Source organism: Saimiri boliviensis, chromosome 7, assembly GCF_048565385.1.
Source record: "Saimiri boliviensis isolate mSaiBol1 chromosome 7, mSaiBol1.pri, whole genome shotgun sequence".
In the NCBI taxonomy this organism is placed as follows: Eukaryota; Metazoa; Chordata; class Mammalia; order Primates; family Cebidae; genus Saimiri; species Saimiri boliviensis.
Window position 1 is genome coordinate 119,342,408 of NC_133455.1, and position 17,215 is coordinate 119,359,622.

A 17,215-nucleotide genomic window follows, 5' to 3' on the forward strand; every position below is an offset into this window, starting at 1 on the left:
CCCTCAGGATGTCCTGAGAATGTGTGCCCAAGGTGGCTGGGATGTAGCTTGGTACATTTTAGGAAGGCATGAAACATCAATAAAATACATTTAAGTAATATATTAGTTTGATCCAGAGAGGTGGGACAACTCAAAGCTGGCGGAGTACCAGTGGAATTCTGGGGAGGATGCGTGTTCCAGGCAAATTTTGAACATTTTCTGTTTGACAATTTGTTGAGTTTGTCTAAAGACCTGGGATCCATAGAAAGGAAACATTTAGGTTAAGATAAAAGACTGTAGAGACCAAGGTTCTTTTGAAGTCTTGTAAGTGGCTGCCCTTAGAGCTGACAGATGACAAGTGTTTCCTATTTAGATCTTTAAACGGTGCTAGACTCCTACTTAATCTCTTTAGGATTGGGAGGGCCTGGAAGAAAAGATCTAGCTATGTTAACAGAGATTTTCTTTCTTTCTTTCTTTCTTTCTTTTTTTTTTTTTTTTTTTGAGATGGAGTTTCACTCTTTTTGCCCAAGCAAAAAGGCGGATGAATCACCTGGGGTCAGGAGTTCCAAACCAGCCTAGCTAACATAGTGAAATCCTGTCTCTACTAAAAATACAAAAATTAGCTGGGTGCGGTGGTGAATGCCTGTAGTCCCAGCTATTCAGGAGGCTGAGGCAGGAGAATCCCTTGAACCTGGGAGGCAGAGGTTGCAATAAGCTGAGACAGCATCACTGCACTCCAGCCTGGGTGACAGGAGCAAAACTCTGTCTAAAAAACAAAAATCCTTCTACGGCTTCTCAACACATGTGAAATATAGTTTAGACTTCTTGAGTGCAGGTTTCTTCTTCCTCTTGAACTATGTTTCCTATAACTGCCCTCTTGCTCCCTATAATCAGCTACTCTACTCTCTCTCTCTTTCTTTTTTTTTAGACAGAGTCTCGATTTGTTGCCCAGGCTGGAGTGCAGTGGTGTGATCTCAGCTCACTTCAACCTCTGCCTCCCAGGTTCAAGCAATTCTCCTGTGTCAGCCTCCAGAGTAGCTGAGACTATAGGTGTGCACCACCATACCCAGGTACTTTTTGTATTTTTAGTAGATATGGGGTTCACCGTATTGGCTGGTCTTGAACTCCTGACCTCAGCTTCCCAAGTGCTGGAATTATAGGTGTGAGCCATCACGCTCAGCCTCTACTATTTGTACATTTGTTTGTTTGAAGTTTTTCAGATTTATCAAGGCTTTTCTTGTCTTCGAAAATGCTTTGCCTCACTTTGCCTCTCCCAAGTATCCTCTACCCTCTCCTATCTGTTTTCCTCTCTCAGTCTTTGTTTAGCTCTTTGTATTTTTAAATCTGCTATTATTTTATCTTGCTCTTTCTTAATATTATTTCCCCTTTCTAAAATGTAAACTCTGTGAAGACTGAGAGGCAGAGGCCATTTGTTTTGCATGCTCTACACTATTATTGGTACATATTTTTTTTCTCTCTCTTTTTTTTTTTTTTTTTTTTTTGAGATAGTGTTTTGCTTGTCACCCAGGCTGGAGTGCAATGGCACGATGTCTGCTCACTGTAACCTCAGCCTCCCGGGTTCAAGTGATTCTCTTGCCCCAGTCTCCTGAGTAGCTGGGATTACAGGTGTGCACCACCACACCTGGCTAATTTTTTTTTTGGTATTTTTAGTAGAGACGGGGTTTTGCCATGTTGGCCAGGCTGGTCTAGAACTCCTGGCCTCAAGTGATCCGCCAACCTCGGCCTCCCAAAGTGCTGGGATTACAAGTGTCAGCCACTGTGCCTGGCCAATGCATAATTTCTTAAATCATACTTGCTGAACATATACACACAGATGCTATTAAATGAATGTAATGTAAGCACAACGAAAATTATTCCTACTGGGCAGAAGAAAGGACATCTATTTCAAGTAGACCAGAAGAAAGAATAAAAGGCTAGATATGGCTCTATAGATGTTTGTAGCCTTGGCGCACAAAGCAACCTGAAGGCTTTTGTTCTATCAACTGGGAGAACAAGTTCCTTGCTTGGAATTAATGAGTTTGGTAATACAGTGTGGGTATGAAATTTGAAGACCTACTAAAAGAAATGGAGAAATTCCAAGAAGAAACCTAGAAAGACTGCTACATGGCCCTGGTGATGTTGGACACCTTGACTTTATAGTAACCTTAATCAGTACAGTTGAGATTTTTTCCAAGACTGCCTAGCAGTGTGAGCATTGAGGAGAAATCAGTGAGCTCCATTGAACCAGGTTTTTTTTTTTTTTTTTTTCTGAGACTGGGTCTTGCTCTATCACCCAGGCTGGAGTGTAGTAGTGCAATCTCAGCTCACTGCAACCTCAGTCTCCTGGGTTCAAGTGATTCTCCTGCCTCAGCCTCCTGAGTAGCTGGGACTACAGAACTGCCCCACCACACCTGGCTAATTTTTGTATTTTTAGTAGAGACGTGTTACACCATGTTAGCCAAGATGGTCTGGAACTTCTGACTTCGATCCACCCACCTCGGCCTCCCAAAGTGCTGTGATTACAGGCTTGAGCCACTCTGCCCAGCCAAACCGGTATTAAAAGATTTTAAAAAAAATTTTTTTAAAGATTTTTTAGAAAATTAAAAAAAATTGAGAACAATAGTGATGGCGATAGTGATGATTAACAGATGTATTAGATTCAGTATAGAAAGAATTCTTTTTATTTATTTTTTATTATTATTTATTTTATTATTATTATTATTATTATTATTATTATTATTATTTTAAAGATAGGGTTTCACCATGATGGCCAAGCTCGTCTTGAACTCCTGACCTCAGGTGATCCACCCACCTCAGCCTCCCAAAGTGCTAGGATTACAGGCGTGAGCCACCGCGCCCGGCTTATAGAAAGAACTGAGGCAGGCCAGGCGCGGTGGCTCACGCCTATAATCCCAGCTCTTTGAGAGGCCAAGGTGGGCGGATCACCTGAGATCAGGAGTTTGAGACCAGCCTGCCCAACATGGCAAAACCCCCGTCTCTACTAAAAATACAAAAAAATTAGTTGGGCTTGGTGGCGGTCGCCTGTAATCCGAACTACTTGAGAGGCTGAAGCAGGAGAATCGGTTGAACCTGGGAGCCAGAGGTTGCAGTTAGCCAAGATCACGCCACTGCACTCCAGCCTGGATGACAAGAGCGAAACTCCATCTCAAAAAAAAAAAAAAAAAAAAAGGAAAAAGAAAAAAGAATTGAGGCCAAGCTGGGTGTGGTGGCTCATGCCTGTAATCCAAGCACTTTGGAGGCCAAGGCGGACGGATCACCTGAGGTTGGGAGTTCAAGACCAGCCTGACCAACATGGTGAAGATGAGGGTCTTTAAAAATAATAATAATAATAATAATAAAGAATTGAGGCCAAAAGTGTGCAAATAGCTAGTGACCAAATGGGAGGGTTATGTGAGTGAGAGACTCCACGCGGCTGAGGAGCAGTGCATGTGAAGCAGATTAGAAAAAGACACACTATGGGATGGAGGCAGGACAGAGTAGTATGTCATGGTTGGAGTGACTCTATGTTTCAAATAAGATGGTTGGGGCTAGAGAGAGGGTGTGGGGCAGAGAGATGCCTTTAGAATAAGATATCGTAGCCAAGATTTTCTAATGCCAATGAATGTTTTATCTTTTTTTTTTCTTAGACGGACTTTGGCTCTTGTTGCCCAGTCTAGAGCACAATGGCGCGATCTCGGCTCACGGCAACCTCCATCTCCTGGGTTCAAGCAATTCTCCTGCCTCAGCCTCCTGAGTAGCTGCAATTACAGGCATGTGCCACCATGCCTGGCTGATTTCGTATTTTTAGTAAAGATGGGGTTTCTCCATGTTGGTCAGGCTGGTCTCAAACTCCTAACCTTAGGCGATCCACCCACCTCAGCCTCCCAAAGTGCTGGGATTATAGGCGTGAGCCACTGTGCCTGGCTACGTTCTACCTTTTTCAAGTCTGTGGTGTCTTGGTGCCTTAGAGGAAGAGCCTAGAATGTTTTCTGGATTGTGTCTGCGATGACTGAATGATTGATTCATCTGGCAGCAGTAAAACAAGGTCACTTCAGGAGCTATTAGCAAGCAATTCATGCATTTCAATAATTCCAAGAGCCAATTTGTTAAATGACTCAGGATAAATTCAGATCACCAGCAGGTTATACTCAGAACATTTTCCCTCTGGGCTGAGTGAGCCTTCCAAGAATGTAGTTAATAAGGAGCTGCCCAAATCAGCCAATCCCGGCTCTGTGTTGCCTCCCTGAGTACTGGAGCTAATTAATTGCCTAATAAACAATTAGTTTTCTCAAATATTCCTTACCTACACCGAACGTAGTAAAAGGAATCACTTGCATCTTTTGTTGTTTACTTCAATCAACAAATATTTATTGAGAAAAATAAAGCCACTTCAGTTGTGACAACAGTAACATAGCTGGCAAAAGGATAAAAGGGAACATAGCTCTCAGAGGAGTCATAGCAGGCAAATGAAGGTTAGATGACAGTAGGAAGAATAACATACATATGCGTAGCACTTCACAAATCATGCCACATAGATTTAGCTTCTTTGAACGTCACAACAACCTTCTGAGGTGTTATTATTCCCTGTTTTTTAGGTGAGAAACTGCTTTAAAGATTTCAGGCTGGGAGCAGTGGGTCAGGCCTATAATTCCCACACTTTGGGAGGCCAAAGTGGGAGGATCACCTGAGGTGAGGAGTTCTAGACCACCCTGGCCAACATGCTGAAACCTCGTCTCTGCTAAAAATACAAAATTTAGCTGGGTGTGATGGCGGGAACCTGTAATCCCAGCTACTCGGGAAATAAGGCAAAAGAATCGCTTAAACTCAGGATGCAGATGTTGCAGTGTGCCCAGATCGTGCCATTGCACTCCAGTCTGAGCTATAAGAGCAAAACTCGAGCCGGGCGCGGTGGCTCACGCCTGTAATCCCAGCACTTTGGGAGGCCGAGGCGGGTGGATCACAAGGTCAAGAGATCGAGACCATCCTGGTCAACATGGTGAAACCCCGTCTCTACTAAAAATACAAAAAATAAACTGGGCATGGTGGTGCGTGCCTGTAATCCCAGCTGCTCAGGAGGCTGAGGCAGGAGAGTTGTCTGAACCCAGGAGGCGGAGGTTGTGGTGAGCCGAGATTTCGCCATTGCACTCCAGCCTGGGTAACAAGAGCGAAACTCTACCTCAAAAAAAAAAAAAAAAAAAAAAGCAAAATTCAATCTCAACAGAAAGAGGATTTCAGTGACTTATCTAAGGTGAGTAGTTTTTCCCCAAATGTGCACCACTTTTCGATTTTCCAATAATTATACTTCTGGTCGTAGTATGTTACATGCATAGATTGGGAAGCATCCCATCCAGGCTTAGTTCAGCACTTACTTTTTGCTCCAGCAACTGGAGAGAATTGCAGATAGGCTCAAAGGAGAGAGTGTATTTTCCACCATGCCTCCACTAGGTGGCAGTGAGGGCCACCACTAGAGAAAAGCGTGTGTCACTATAGGGGTGTTGTGGCTTTAGGTGGTCCAGACAAAACAGGAAAGCAGCAAAGCAACGCTATTCCTTTCAAGTTGAAACTGGATTCATGTGTACATGCATGTGTGCACACGTAGGTGTTTGCAGTGCAGAGGAACTGAAGAATTAATCTGTTACTTGCACAGTATGGAGTGTTTCATACTGCTGATGGGTAGGAACAGAGAGAAAGACTGATATTTGGCACTTGAATACTATACTGTATCATCTTAGCCCATGTCAGCAATCTCATCCCTGGATTTTAGATATCTGGGTGGGTATGTTGTGCTAAGATGATCATTGTCATTCAGGGTAAAATCTATTGCTGTCTCAGGAGGAAAGATGAATGCATTCAGTGCATTAATGTCAATGGTTGTGCTGACGCTGTTGTCTTTCTTTTCCAGTTTACCACAATGGATTAGCTGACAGAGAGAAATGCAACTTGCAGTATCATTTGGGTACAGGAATTTTATATGCACTCAATTGTTGAAGGGATTGAAGACACCTTGATGATTTCCCAGTTTATTAGTAATCAGTGTGACTAGAGATTACTTGCAGATTTCAACCATTGGATAAAAAATTAGAGTTCCCAGTTAGAGCATTCTGTATCAGAAAATATAAAGGCTCATGAAGAGTCAGAACCCATCTTTCCCATAGAATGATGGTGTCAGATGCCATCCTAAAACTTCTGAGGGTTAGCAGAGAATATGTTCCATTTACCCACAGACTCTGGGCATACTCTACCCCTATTTATAAAATCACAGCTCCCATCAGTTCCAAGAGGGTCCTATTCACGTTGACTCCTTCTCTATTGGAGGCAACTGCTTTTCTTCAGGGACTGGGGGTAGATCAGGTGCTTTCTGCCCACACCTGGCTACTGTGAAGCGATTCATGTGAAGAGCTTCTTCATACCCTGGGAGGGTGTCCGAAGGGGAGGGCAGTTGGCCCAGGGAGCTGTGGGAGTGAGCCACAGCCAGGATCCTCCGAGCTGCAGGGCCAAACACCGACTGCAGAGCTGTGAAGAAAGAAGGAACAGCGCTAAGGAACTAAGGGAAATAGGGCACCCTCAGACAGCAGAGACTTACTTCTTCTTTACACTCACTGTTTCTTCCCCTTTTTTTTTTTTTTTTTTTTTGAGATGGAGTCTCCCTCTGTCACCCAGGCTGCAGTGCAGTGGCATGATCTCAGGTCACTGCAACCTCGGCCTCCCAGGTTCAGGTGATTCTCCTGCCTCAGCCTCCCGGGTAGCTGGGATTACAAGCGCCCACCACTGCACCCAGCTAATTTTTATATTTTTAGTAGAGACGGGGTTTCACCTTGTTGGCCAGGCTGATCTCAGACTCCTGATCTGGTGATCCACCCACCTCGGCCTCCCAAAGTGCTGGGATTACAGGCATGAGCCACCATGCCTGACCCTATCCCTTCTTTTTTTTTTTTGGTAGAGATGGAGTCTCACTCTGCCACCCAGGCTGGAGTGCAGTGGCAGGATCTTGGCTCACTGCAGCCTCTGCCTCCCCGGTTCAAGCAATTCTTCTATCTCGGCCTCCCCAGTAGCTGGAGCTACAGGTACTGGCCACCAAGCCTGCCTAATCTTTTTTGTATTTTAGTAGAGACAGGATTTCACTGTGTTGCCCAGGCTGGTCTCAGACTCCTGAGCTCAGGCAATCTGCCTACCTTGGCCTCCCAGAGTGCTAGGATTACAGGCGTGGGCCACTGTGCCTGGCCTGTCCCTTCATTTTTAACAAGTGTTCAAACTCATTTTTCCTCCTTGCTACAAACTTTATGAATATCTTGGAAGCATGTTTACAACCCAGCTTCCTGCCCTGCTGGAAGGACCTGTTTTTTCTGGTATCCTCAAATAATCTAAAGAATGGTCCTGCATCTCAACCCTGCCCTTTCCCCTTTCAGACATAGATCCCCTTCCCCCAGTCCCGTACACTATAGACTCTTTAGAAATACTTATTTTTACCTTATCTATTTTCTTTTCTTTTCTTTCTTTCTTTCTTTCTTTTTTTTTTTTCGAGACAGAGTCTCTGTCTGTTGCTCAGGCAGGAGTGCAGTGGCACAATCTCAGCTCACTGCAACCTCCACCTCCCAGGTTCAAGCAATTCTCTCCTGCTTCAGCCTCTCAAGTAGCTGGGATTACAGGCATGTGCCACCATGCCTGGTGTTTTTGTGATTTTAGTAGAGACAGGGTTTCACTATGTTGGCCAGACTGGTCGAGATCTCCTGATCTCAAATGACCCACCCACCTTGGCCTCCCAAAGTCTGGGATTACAGGCGTGAGTCACTGCACCGAGCCAGTTTTCGTAGTTTTAGTAGAGACGAGGTTTCACCATGTTGACCAGGTTGGCCTTGAACTCCTGACTTCAAGTAAGCCACCTGCCTCAGCCTCCCAAAGTGCTGGGATTACAAGCGTGAGCCACTGTGCCCAGCCATCATTCTCTTTTCAAAATAAATATCCATGTTTTGCCAGCTGGTGTTCTGCCAGCTCCTCAATTTTAGGAAAGAACACAGTCCAGGCATGGTGGCTCATACTTGCAATCCCAGCACTTTGGGAGGCAGAGGCAGGTAGGTTGTGAGGTCAGGAATTTGAGACCAGCTTGGCCAACATGGTGAAACCTTGTATCTATGAAGAATACCAAAAAAAAAAAAAAAAAAAAAAAAAAAAAATGCTGGGCATGGTGGTGGCCGCTTGTAATTTCAGCAAATCAGGAGGCTGAGGCATGAGAATCGCTTGAACCTGGGAGGCAGAGGTTGCAGTGAGCTGAGATCCCACCACTGCACTCCAGCCTGAGCAACGAAGGGAGACTCTGTCTCAAAAAACAAAAAAAAGTAACAATTTTGACTGGACACGGAGGCTCACGCCTATAATCCCAGCACTTTGGGAGGCTGAGGCAGGTGGATCACGATGTCAGGAGTTCAAGACCAGCGTGGCTAAGATGGGGAAACCCCATCTCTACTAAAAATACAAAAAATAGCCAGGCATTGTGGTGGGCACCTGTAATCTCAGCTACTCAGGAGGCTGAGGCAGAGAATTGCTTGAACCTAGGAGGTGGAGGTTGCAGTAAGCTGAGATCGTGCCACTGTACTCCAGCCTGGGCAACAACGTGAGACTTAATCTAAAAAAGAAAAAAAAAGAACATAATGGAAAGAACAGAACCTCAGGAGAAAAGAGAAAGTGTCTTATAATTATTGAGAAAATGTTAAGGCTAAAATTCAGTGTATCAAGACTCGAAGAATAAAGAACTGAAAGTATATGCCATTAATTTCTTTAAAAATATAAAATAGTACAGATAATAGCAAAAGCAGGTTTCCACAAAATTCAAGACATTTTGAAAAAGGGATCTGTTTGGAGTTCAAAATCGCTTTTAGCAAAGTAACTGCTTATAAACTGGCTAATGCTTCCTGTTGGATATTTCCAGTAGTCTCCCATACTTCACTTCTTTCTTTATCATCAGCCAGACAGATCCTTCAGAATACAGCTTCAGTGAGATCCCAGGTCACTGCACCATCAGACTTCTGGACATTGAAACTATTGTGAGTCCTGGGATCTTTAATACCACTCCATCAGTGTTCCACGTCTCCACATCCTTTTCATTATTCATTTAAATTGGGTCTTTCTCTCAGTTTTTTAAAAGGTCAGTGTACTCACACGTGATAGTGCTCTGGAGAGTGCTGTCATGATCGAAAGCAATGACGGTGACTTCACAGGGTGGTGGGCCCCCATCATCCCCATTTTGCTGGCGACTCAGACAGCAGCAGCGGAAGCACAGGGACGTCAGGCCACACAGGAGAAGCAGCGCGCCAATTACCACCAGCAACCTGCAAGAGCCCATGGGGCCAGTGGGAGTTCTGGGATTTGGTTTTCTCCTAGTTCTGCTGTAACCAGTCTTCAATGTCTGTGTTTTGATTCTTGTTTGAATATTTTGTAGAATAATTATAAATATTTTAATTTATAATTTTAATTTCAAAGCTTTTGCTTTACATATATACCTCCTTATTTTGTCAGCTGGAGTAAGTCAATTCACTAGAACAAATAATAAGATATTTAAGGTAGTTTGGGGAGACTGCTTTTTTTTTTTCTTTTTTGAGACAGTAGCTCTCTCTGTTGCCCAGGCTGGAATGCAGTGGCACAATCTCAGCCTACTGAGTAGCCAGTACTATAGGCACATGCCACCACACTTGACTAATTTGTGTGTGTGTGTGTGTGTGTGTATGTGTGTGTGTATTTTTAATAGAGATAGGGTTTCACTATGTTGCTCAGGCTGGTCTCCAACTCCTGCCTTCAAAGCAATCTGCCTGTCTTGGCCTCCCAAAGTGCTGGGAATACAGGCGTGAGCTACCACACCTGGTCAGGGTCTGCCTTTTGATTCACGAAAGTAATCTCCTTTGTAGAGATCTTTCTAGGAAGACTCCAAGGGAAGGACACAATAATGTTTTGATGTTTGTGGAGGAGATGGTATAGAAAAAGGAATTTCTGGCCGGGCGTGGCGGCTCACGCCTGCAATCCCAGCACTTTGGGAGTCCGAGATGGAGAGATCACGAGGTCAGGAGTTTGAGACCAGTCTGACCAGCATAGTGAAACCCCGTCTCTACTAAAAAGACAAAAATTAGCTGGACGTGGTGGTGCCTACCTGTAATCCCAGCTACTCAGGAGGCTGAGGCAGGAGAATCGCTTGAACCCGGGAGGCGGAGGTTGCAGTGAGCTGAGATTGCACTACTGCACTCCAAGCCAGACTCCATCTCAAAAAAAAAAAAAAAAAAAAAGAAAGAAAGAAAGAAAGAAAGAAAGAAAGAAAGAAAAGACAAAGGAAATCCTGACATATTGTCACATAGGTAGTGATGACATAATGAAATCTTACTCCATGAGATGCTAAGTAAGTAGGCAGGCTGTCATTTTTAATGGCCTTAAGGATTACAGTGTCTTTCTGAGTATTATAAGTGAAACTTACCATATATACCAGAGATGTACCCAGTCTGTGGTTAGGCAACTATAAAGAAAGAAGAAAGTTTTCCACATTAAAAATATTGTCAATCCTTGTTATAACTCCAGACTCAGAAATATGAGTTATAATATGATGTGATACCTAGTTATAATAAAAGCACCGTGGGTTATGTTGTTAAAATTCAATGTAGCTAGCTGAATGTTTTGCCAAATGATAAGCTTTAAATAGTACTTCATAATATAGATGGCACTGTGCAAGTCATTTTGTAAATTACTATAAAACAAGCTAAAGTAGTGATCATTAGAAGTGTTCATAGAAAACGTATCTGTGCCTATTGTAAACACTGATGATAAAAATTACCAAGAAAACACTTGGAATGCAAGTTTACAAAGAGTGACTTTGAAAATGGATGTGAAAGTTAAGGCTTGTGTATATTTGAGGTCAAGGAAACGTAAACATAAAGAAAATTTCAGTTAGGAATAAGGAAAGCCATACAGTCACATTTGTAATTTATCTTTTGCAAGCTGTTGCAACGCTCCCACTGAGAATGTAGGAAGAAAGAAATTTAGCTTCTTCCTGCTGTACTCTCCCAACACTCTGACACCAGATGCGGCTGGCTGGGGATTTCCCCACACACCACAAGCAAGCAATCTTTCAGAAACCGACGACAGCTGAGCGTCCTCTAACCCAATTCAGTTCCAACATTACCTGCCTGGAGATAGTATCAGATCCCACAGGGTGAGGGCTCAGTCCCTAAGATTGCTCCCCAGAATTCTGATGCCAATCACGAGTTTTTTTGCTTCTGACCTACTGGCTATAAATTGGGGGTTCCATGACTCCCCTCTTGTGGTTGCATTAATTTGTTAGAGCAGCTCACAGAACTCAGGGAAACACTTACATCTACAGTTTATTACAAAGAATATTACCAAGGATGCAGATGAAGAGATGCATAGGGCAAAGCACGTGGGAAGGGGCACGGAGCTTCCATGCCTGCCGAGTGCACCACCCTCCAGAAACCTCTGCCTGTTCAGCTGTACAGAAACTCTCCAAATCCATCCTTTGGGATTTTTATGAAAGCCTCATTACGTAGGCATGATTGATTAAATCACTGGCCGTTGATGGTCAACTTAACCTTCAGCCCCTTTGCTTTCCCTGGATGTTGAGGGGTGGGGCTTTAAGGATTCTGCCTTGGTCTTTCCAATGACCAGTCCCATCCTGAATCTACCTAGGAGCTGCCAGCCACCAGGCAACTAATTGGCATGCAAAATGATACTTCTTACTTTGGGGACTCCAGGAATTGTAGAAGTTGTATACTAGGAGATAGGGGCAAAACCAAACATACATTTCACAGTATCACACCCACCATAAAGAGTACCCTAATTTTCCACATCCAGGATCAAAACTAATAAGCATATCCACTGAGGCCAAACAGGAAGAGGGAAAAAATAGAAACCGACTTTACCATGATAAAAGCTAAATTAATACTCAGAGTTCACTATGGCAATTGTAAATTTCTCTGTAAGAATGAAAAAAAAATGGGATTGTATGGAAGAAGGAGTATAAGATAAGGTCAGGAATTGGAGGATGAAGAGAGGCAAAGTATTTGTGTATCTTCGAAGAACAGTAAATTTTGTCGTTTAGTAATTCTTGACTACTGAAATCTAGTGAATCTATTTCTATTCTCTGGTCACACATTTATAGAAAATTTAGTTTGTTTTTTTTTCACTGAACAAGGGCGCCTCTTGGTTTTCCCACATTTCTTACTTGTTGAAAACTCCTCTAGTTCTAATTAGATTCTGGTTTATAGGAAAGGGTTCTTTCTGTGGTGGAAGATGTGCAAAACCCCAGACAGCAGGTATCAGGTAGTCAACACCCAATGTGCATGTGACAGGTAATCAAGGCCATCACCAATTTCTCTGGGTTTAACAGACCTGGCTATTGAGAAACCCTTCCCATGGCTAAATATGTATTTTTCTTCATTCTGAACAAGTTTTTATTCAAAGTTCCCCTACTTTTTAAAATGGTTATTTTATAGTTTATTTATTTATTTATTTATTTATTTTAAGACGGGGTTTCATTCACCATGTTGGTCAGGCTGGTCTTGAACTACGGACTTCAGGTGATCTGCCTGCCTTGGTCTCCAAAGTGCTTGGATTACAGGTGTGAGCCACCACACCTGGCCAGTTTCTTTATTTTTTATTTTATTTTATTTTATTTTTGAGATGGAGTCCCGCCTTCTCTCGCGCAGGCTGGAGTGTAGTGGTGTGATCTCGGCTCACTGCAACCTCCGCTTCCTGGGTTCAGGCAATTCTCCTGCCTCAGCCTCCTGAGTAGCTGGGATTACAGGTGTGCACCACCACGCCCAGCTAATTTTTGTATTTTTAGTAGAGACGGGGTTTCACCATGTTGATCAGGGTGGTCTCGATCTCTTGACTTCATGATCTGCCCACCTTGGCCTCCCAAAGTGCTGGGATTACAGGCATGAGCCACCGTGCCCAGCCTATAGTTCCTTTAAGTGGAAAATCCCTTTTGCATTGTTAACTTCATGTCCTCTGTGTCTAAATAAGACCTAAATGTGACAGGCTTCCATTAGTCGATAACTACATCAAAGTGATAGCTAAATGAAGTCTGCAATAAATGCTAACATGCCATAAAAACTAGAAAACACTCGCCCAATTTAAAGTAGTAATGTTACGTTGGAAATCATCCAAATATATATGCCAGTGACTAGATACAAAACCCAGTCTGTCCTGGTGAGTCACTGACAAACAGGGCTAAGGAAGTCTTTTGCAAGTCCTATGACTATATAAATTGAGATTAATTGTGCTGCTTTGATGGGAAGATTGGCTTTGGAGAAAACGGTGCTGTCAGCAGTGTTATTTTGAGTGCTTAGGATGAGACAAACACATGTCTTTATTTTGTGATAACCCATCTATGAGATCTATTACTTAAGGAAAAAAAAAAAAAAAAAAGGAAGTCATAGTTGTCTAGTGACCTCTTGACCCTCTTTTGGGGGTAGTGATGTTTTTGTCTGTCGCTCCATCCTCCCAGCTTAAATTCTCAGACACTTACTGTTCAGGGTTGCCACAGATTTCCTCGCATCTTGTCCCAGAAAGCTGTAGAAAGAGAAATTGTCTTATACAGGGAAACTGTCTTGTCTGCTGTGTTTAGCTGCCTGCCAATAATCTCTCATGGTTGTGCTGTGTTCGATGAATGATTAAGAAGGTCACAGTCACAGGGGCAGTCTATTTAGAACTGCTATTTTCATGTCCCCCATACCTGCCTGCCTTTGTACTTGAGGTAAGGGAAACTCGAACAAATATCTCATCTGCTGTTTCGGTGGTGGGTAACCATCACCACCTTTGTGGATGAGAGGCAGCCGTTTACATTAATGTGTTTGTAGTAGAAAATATCTGTCCCTTGGGATATTGCTGTTGTCCTCGCAATTCCTGCCCAGTTGAATTCTATACCACTGCTCTTTTTTATCCTCTTACTCTGACAATGACCATACAAAAGAAGAGGAGGAAAGCAAGGGTGCCAGTGGGGCAGAGGGTCTTATTTATTGAATAGCTACTAGATACCAGTCAGAATACTAAGAACTCTTTTTTTTTTTTTCAGTATTGCTCTGTCCCCCAGGCTGGAGTGCAGTGGCATGATCTCATCTCATTGCAACCTTCACTTCCCAAGTTCAAGCAATTCTGTTGCCTCAACCTCCCAAGTAGCTGGGACTATAGGTGCATGCCACCACACCCGGCTAATTTTTGTATTTTTAGTAGAGATGGAGTTTCACCATGTTGACCAGGCTAATCTCGAACACCTGACCTCAAGTGATCCACCTGCCTCAGCCTCCCAAAGTGCTGCTGGGATTACAGGTGTGAGCCACCGCACCTGGCTATAAACTCTTAATATTTTATAACATTTAATCACAACAACCCTCTTGGTGGCTATATTTAACCTTATCTTGAAAGGTTAAGGAACTAAGGCACAGAGTTTTAAGAAATGTGATCAAATGTACACACCTATTGATGTAGACAGAACTCAAATCAAACTCTGTCATCGATATGTATTGAATGAATTAACAGCACTGGGGACAAAGTTGCTCCAACGATCCCTTGGCATGGCTATCAAGTCCCTTCTACTACTCCTAAAAAAAGAGTTCACTCCTTCTACCTGATGTTTTAGGTGACTTCCTCTTTCAAAAATCCATTTAAGGCTGGGTGCGGTGGTTCACACCTGTAATCCACCACTTTGGGAGGCTGAGGCAGGTGGATCACTTGAAGTCAGGAGTTCGAGACCAGCCTGACCGACATAGTGAAACCCTGTCTCTACTAAAAAAGTACAAAATTAGCCAGGTGTGGTGGCACATGCCTGTAATCCCAGCTACCTGGGAGGCTGAAGCAGTAGAATCACTTGAACCTGGGAGGCAGGGGTTGCAGTGAGCCAAGATTGTGCCATTGCACTCCAGCTTGGGCAAAAAGAGCAGAACTCCTTTTTGAAAACAACAACAAACCGGTTAAGTAAACTCAATTCTATAAGCTGCTTCTGTCTTCTAATAACTTGAGTGATCTGACATTTCAGGAGAGCAACCACAAAGACCCTTAGAAAAGAGACAGATTCATAAGTATTGGGAGTTTGTGGTGGGCAGTGAAGGGGTAAAGAGACACACATACTCAAGACGTATCAGGTGAGAAGGATCTGCAAAAGGATTAACAGCCAGACTTTACAGATAACACTTGGGAAGCTGGCACAGTGACTCACGCCTGTAATCTCAGTACTTTGGGAGGCCGAGGTGGGTGGATCATCTGAGGTCAGGAGTTCAAGAGCAGCCTGGCCAACATGATGAAACCCCATCTTAAAAAAAAAAAAAAAAATTGGGAAACCCCTGTTTGAGTTTTCATTTAAAAGAGATGGCCACTAAGGATGACAAAGTGTGTTTCCTCCACCCAACCCTGGAACTTTCTTTTGCTTTCTTCAGTAAAAGCAAGAGAAGCTTCAAGTGATCAGCAGAGAAAATGCCACTTTTCAGGTTTGTTGCAAAGAGCAAAGAAAGGAACAATGAAGGGAAGAGAAGGCAAAGGAAGTGAAGAGGCAACAAAAAGAAAATATCAGAAAAAAATGGATTTTCAGTTACCAATTTAACAGGTCAATTTAACAGGAAGAAAAACATACAGCCCACTCTGGACAGGGGCCATACAGGAACCTGACACTATCCAGTTTTCTTGATTTGTTCTCCTTCTTGCTAGATGACATAGCTCTATTAACTTCCCTGGGACACTTGTTTAAAATCCCTCAGTCCAATGACCCTTTTCTCCACGAACGGATTACTCAGAGACTTCTGATTCATTGTGGGGCTCAAAATATTTTCTCCCTCTATTATTTCTAGACTAGAGGCACCTAAACTGCTAGAATGGGATAAGAGCTGATGTGGTAAATGTTGTTTAGGGGAATTACATGCCTAGTTTTCATGATTTTTTGGGATTTTGAGGGATGAGTGATAAGATGCTAAAAGAGAGAAATACGCTTCAGTGGCACTTCTAAAGTGCCACAGCTATCCTGCTTGTTTCCATGCTCATTCTAATTTCTGTCCCCCCATTCCTGGTCATTGCCATCAGTCACACAAGCATCTATACAGTCTCAGAATACTAACAAAACTTCATAGTTATTCATTCCCCTACTACCCTCTGGGTTCTGTATATGTCTCCCCACCCCGCAGTCCATTTCCTTTCAGATTCTTCTGAGAATTGATTAATCTGTGGAAAAGGACTATCTTTCTGCCTTTTCATCACTGAACTCACCAAGATGAAATGCACCAGGGCAGAGGCTGCCACGACGTGAACTCGGACTCCCATCGGGCTGAATTCCGGCTTCTTCAGAATCTTGCACTGGGCATCCATTGCCTCCTTTCCGTGCTCTGTGCCATATGAGATTTCTTGACTGAGAATTCTCAAGGAGAGAAAGTGTTCTCAGCGATTTATCAGCTTTTCACTCTCTCTTTCTCCATCTTCTCTTCTTCTCTCTGGCTGTTACTGTCTATGGCCTTTGCCTCCCCTTTTGATTTCCTGGTTTTCTTCTCTATTCTTATTACTATTTCTATGGCCCCCACATTTGCTACCTTTTGCCTTCTTTCTTTCCTTTATATTATTAATTCTTTCTACATCTCTAAGTTTCTTTCTCCCACTGCTCCCAAAAAGAAGACATTCAAACAGGACATATGTGTCCTCTGAATGAGGTATTTTTCTAGACAGCGATGAAAATCTTGGCTTTGAGGATGGTCAAAGGCAGATTGCTGGTGACCAAATATGTTCTTTTCTTCATCAGAAAACTGGTAATACTCTTAATCCTTCACCAGAGCACTCCAGGGTGACTGTTGCAGGGTGAAAGTCACCCTGCTAATCTCCTTTCTTCTCTCCCCATGTGATTAACAACCCCTTCTTGCTCTTTGAAACCCTCCCCTTCACTACGTTGATAATCAACTCTCCTGGTTCTGGGTCATTTATCCTTAATCATTGGGGTAAGACTGAGAGGTTGCCAAATGAACAGAAAAGCCATCTCATCTCCTGAGAAAACAGATCTGAAGATGAGAAATCGAGTTGGAAGATTAGAATTTTCATGTGTTGTCAGTGATACCTTCCTCCACCCTGACTTCAATTCCCATTGAAATAGATAAGTGAGAAAGACATTATTTTAAAACCAATTTTTTAAAAAACAAATATATAGGCTTCTTTGTTTCTTTCTTGTCTTGTTCCTTTCTCTCTCTCTCTTTGGTAAAGTAGTGATGCAATTGAGAAA

General features: G+C 43.1%; 1 protein-coding gene across 1 annotated transcript; it reads right to left on the bottom strand.

Annotated features, from left to right (window-relative positions):
• Positions 1–4,343: 4,343 nt before the first annotated feature.
• TMEM52B (transmembrane protein 52B) lies at positions 4,344–16,843 on the bottom strand. Its single transcript, XM_003934497.4, has 5 exons — positions 16,222–16,843; positions 13,499–13,542; positions 10,433–10,471; positions 9,133–9,302; positions 4,344–6,492 (listed from the first exon to the last, which is right to left on the bottom strand). The coding sequence occupies exons 1-5, from the start codon at positions 16,318–16,320 to the stop codon at positions 6,269–6,271; spliced, it is 576 nt and encodes a 191-aa protein (XP_003934546.3). The 5' UTR covers positions 16,321–16,843; the 3' UTR covers positions 4,344–6,268.
• Between the last annotated feature and the right edge of the window lie 372 nt (positions 16,844–17,215).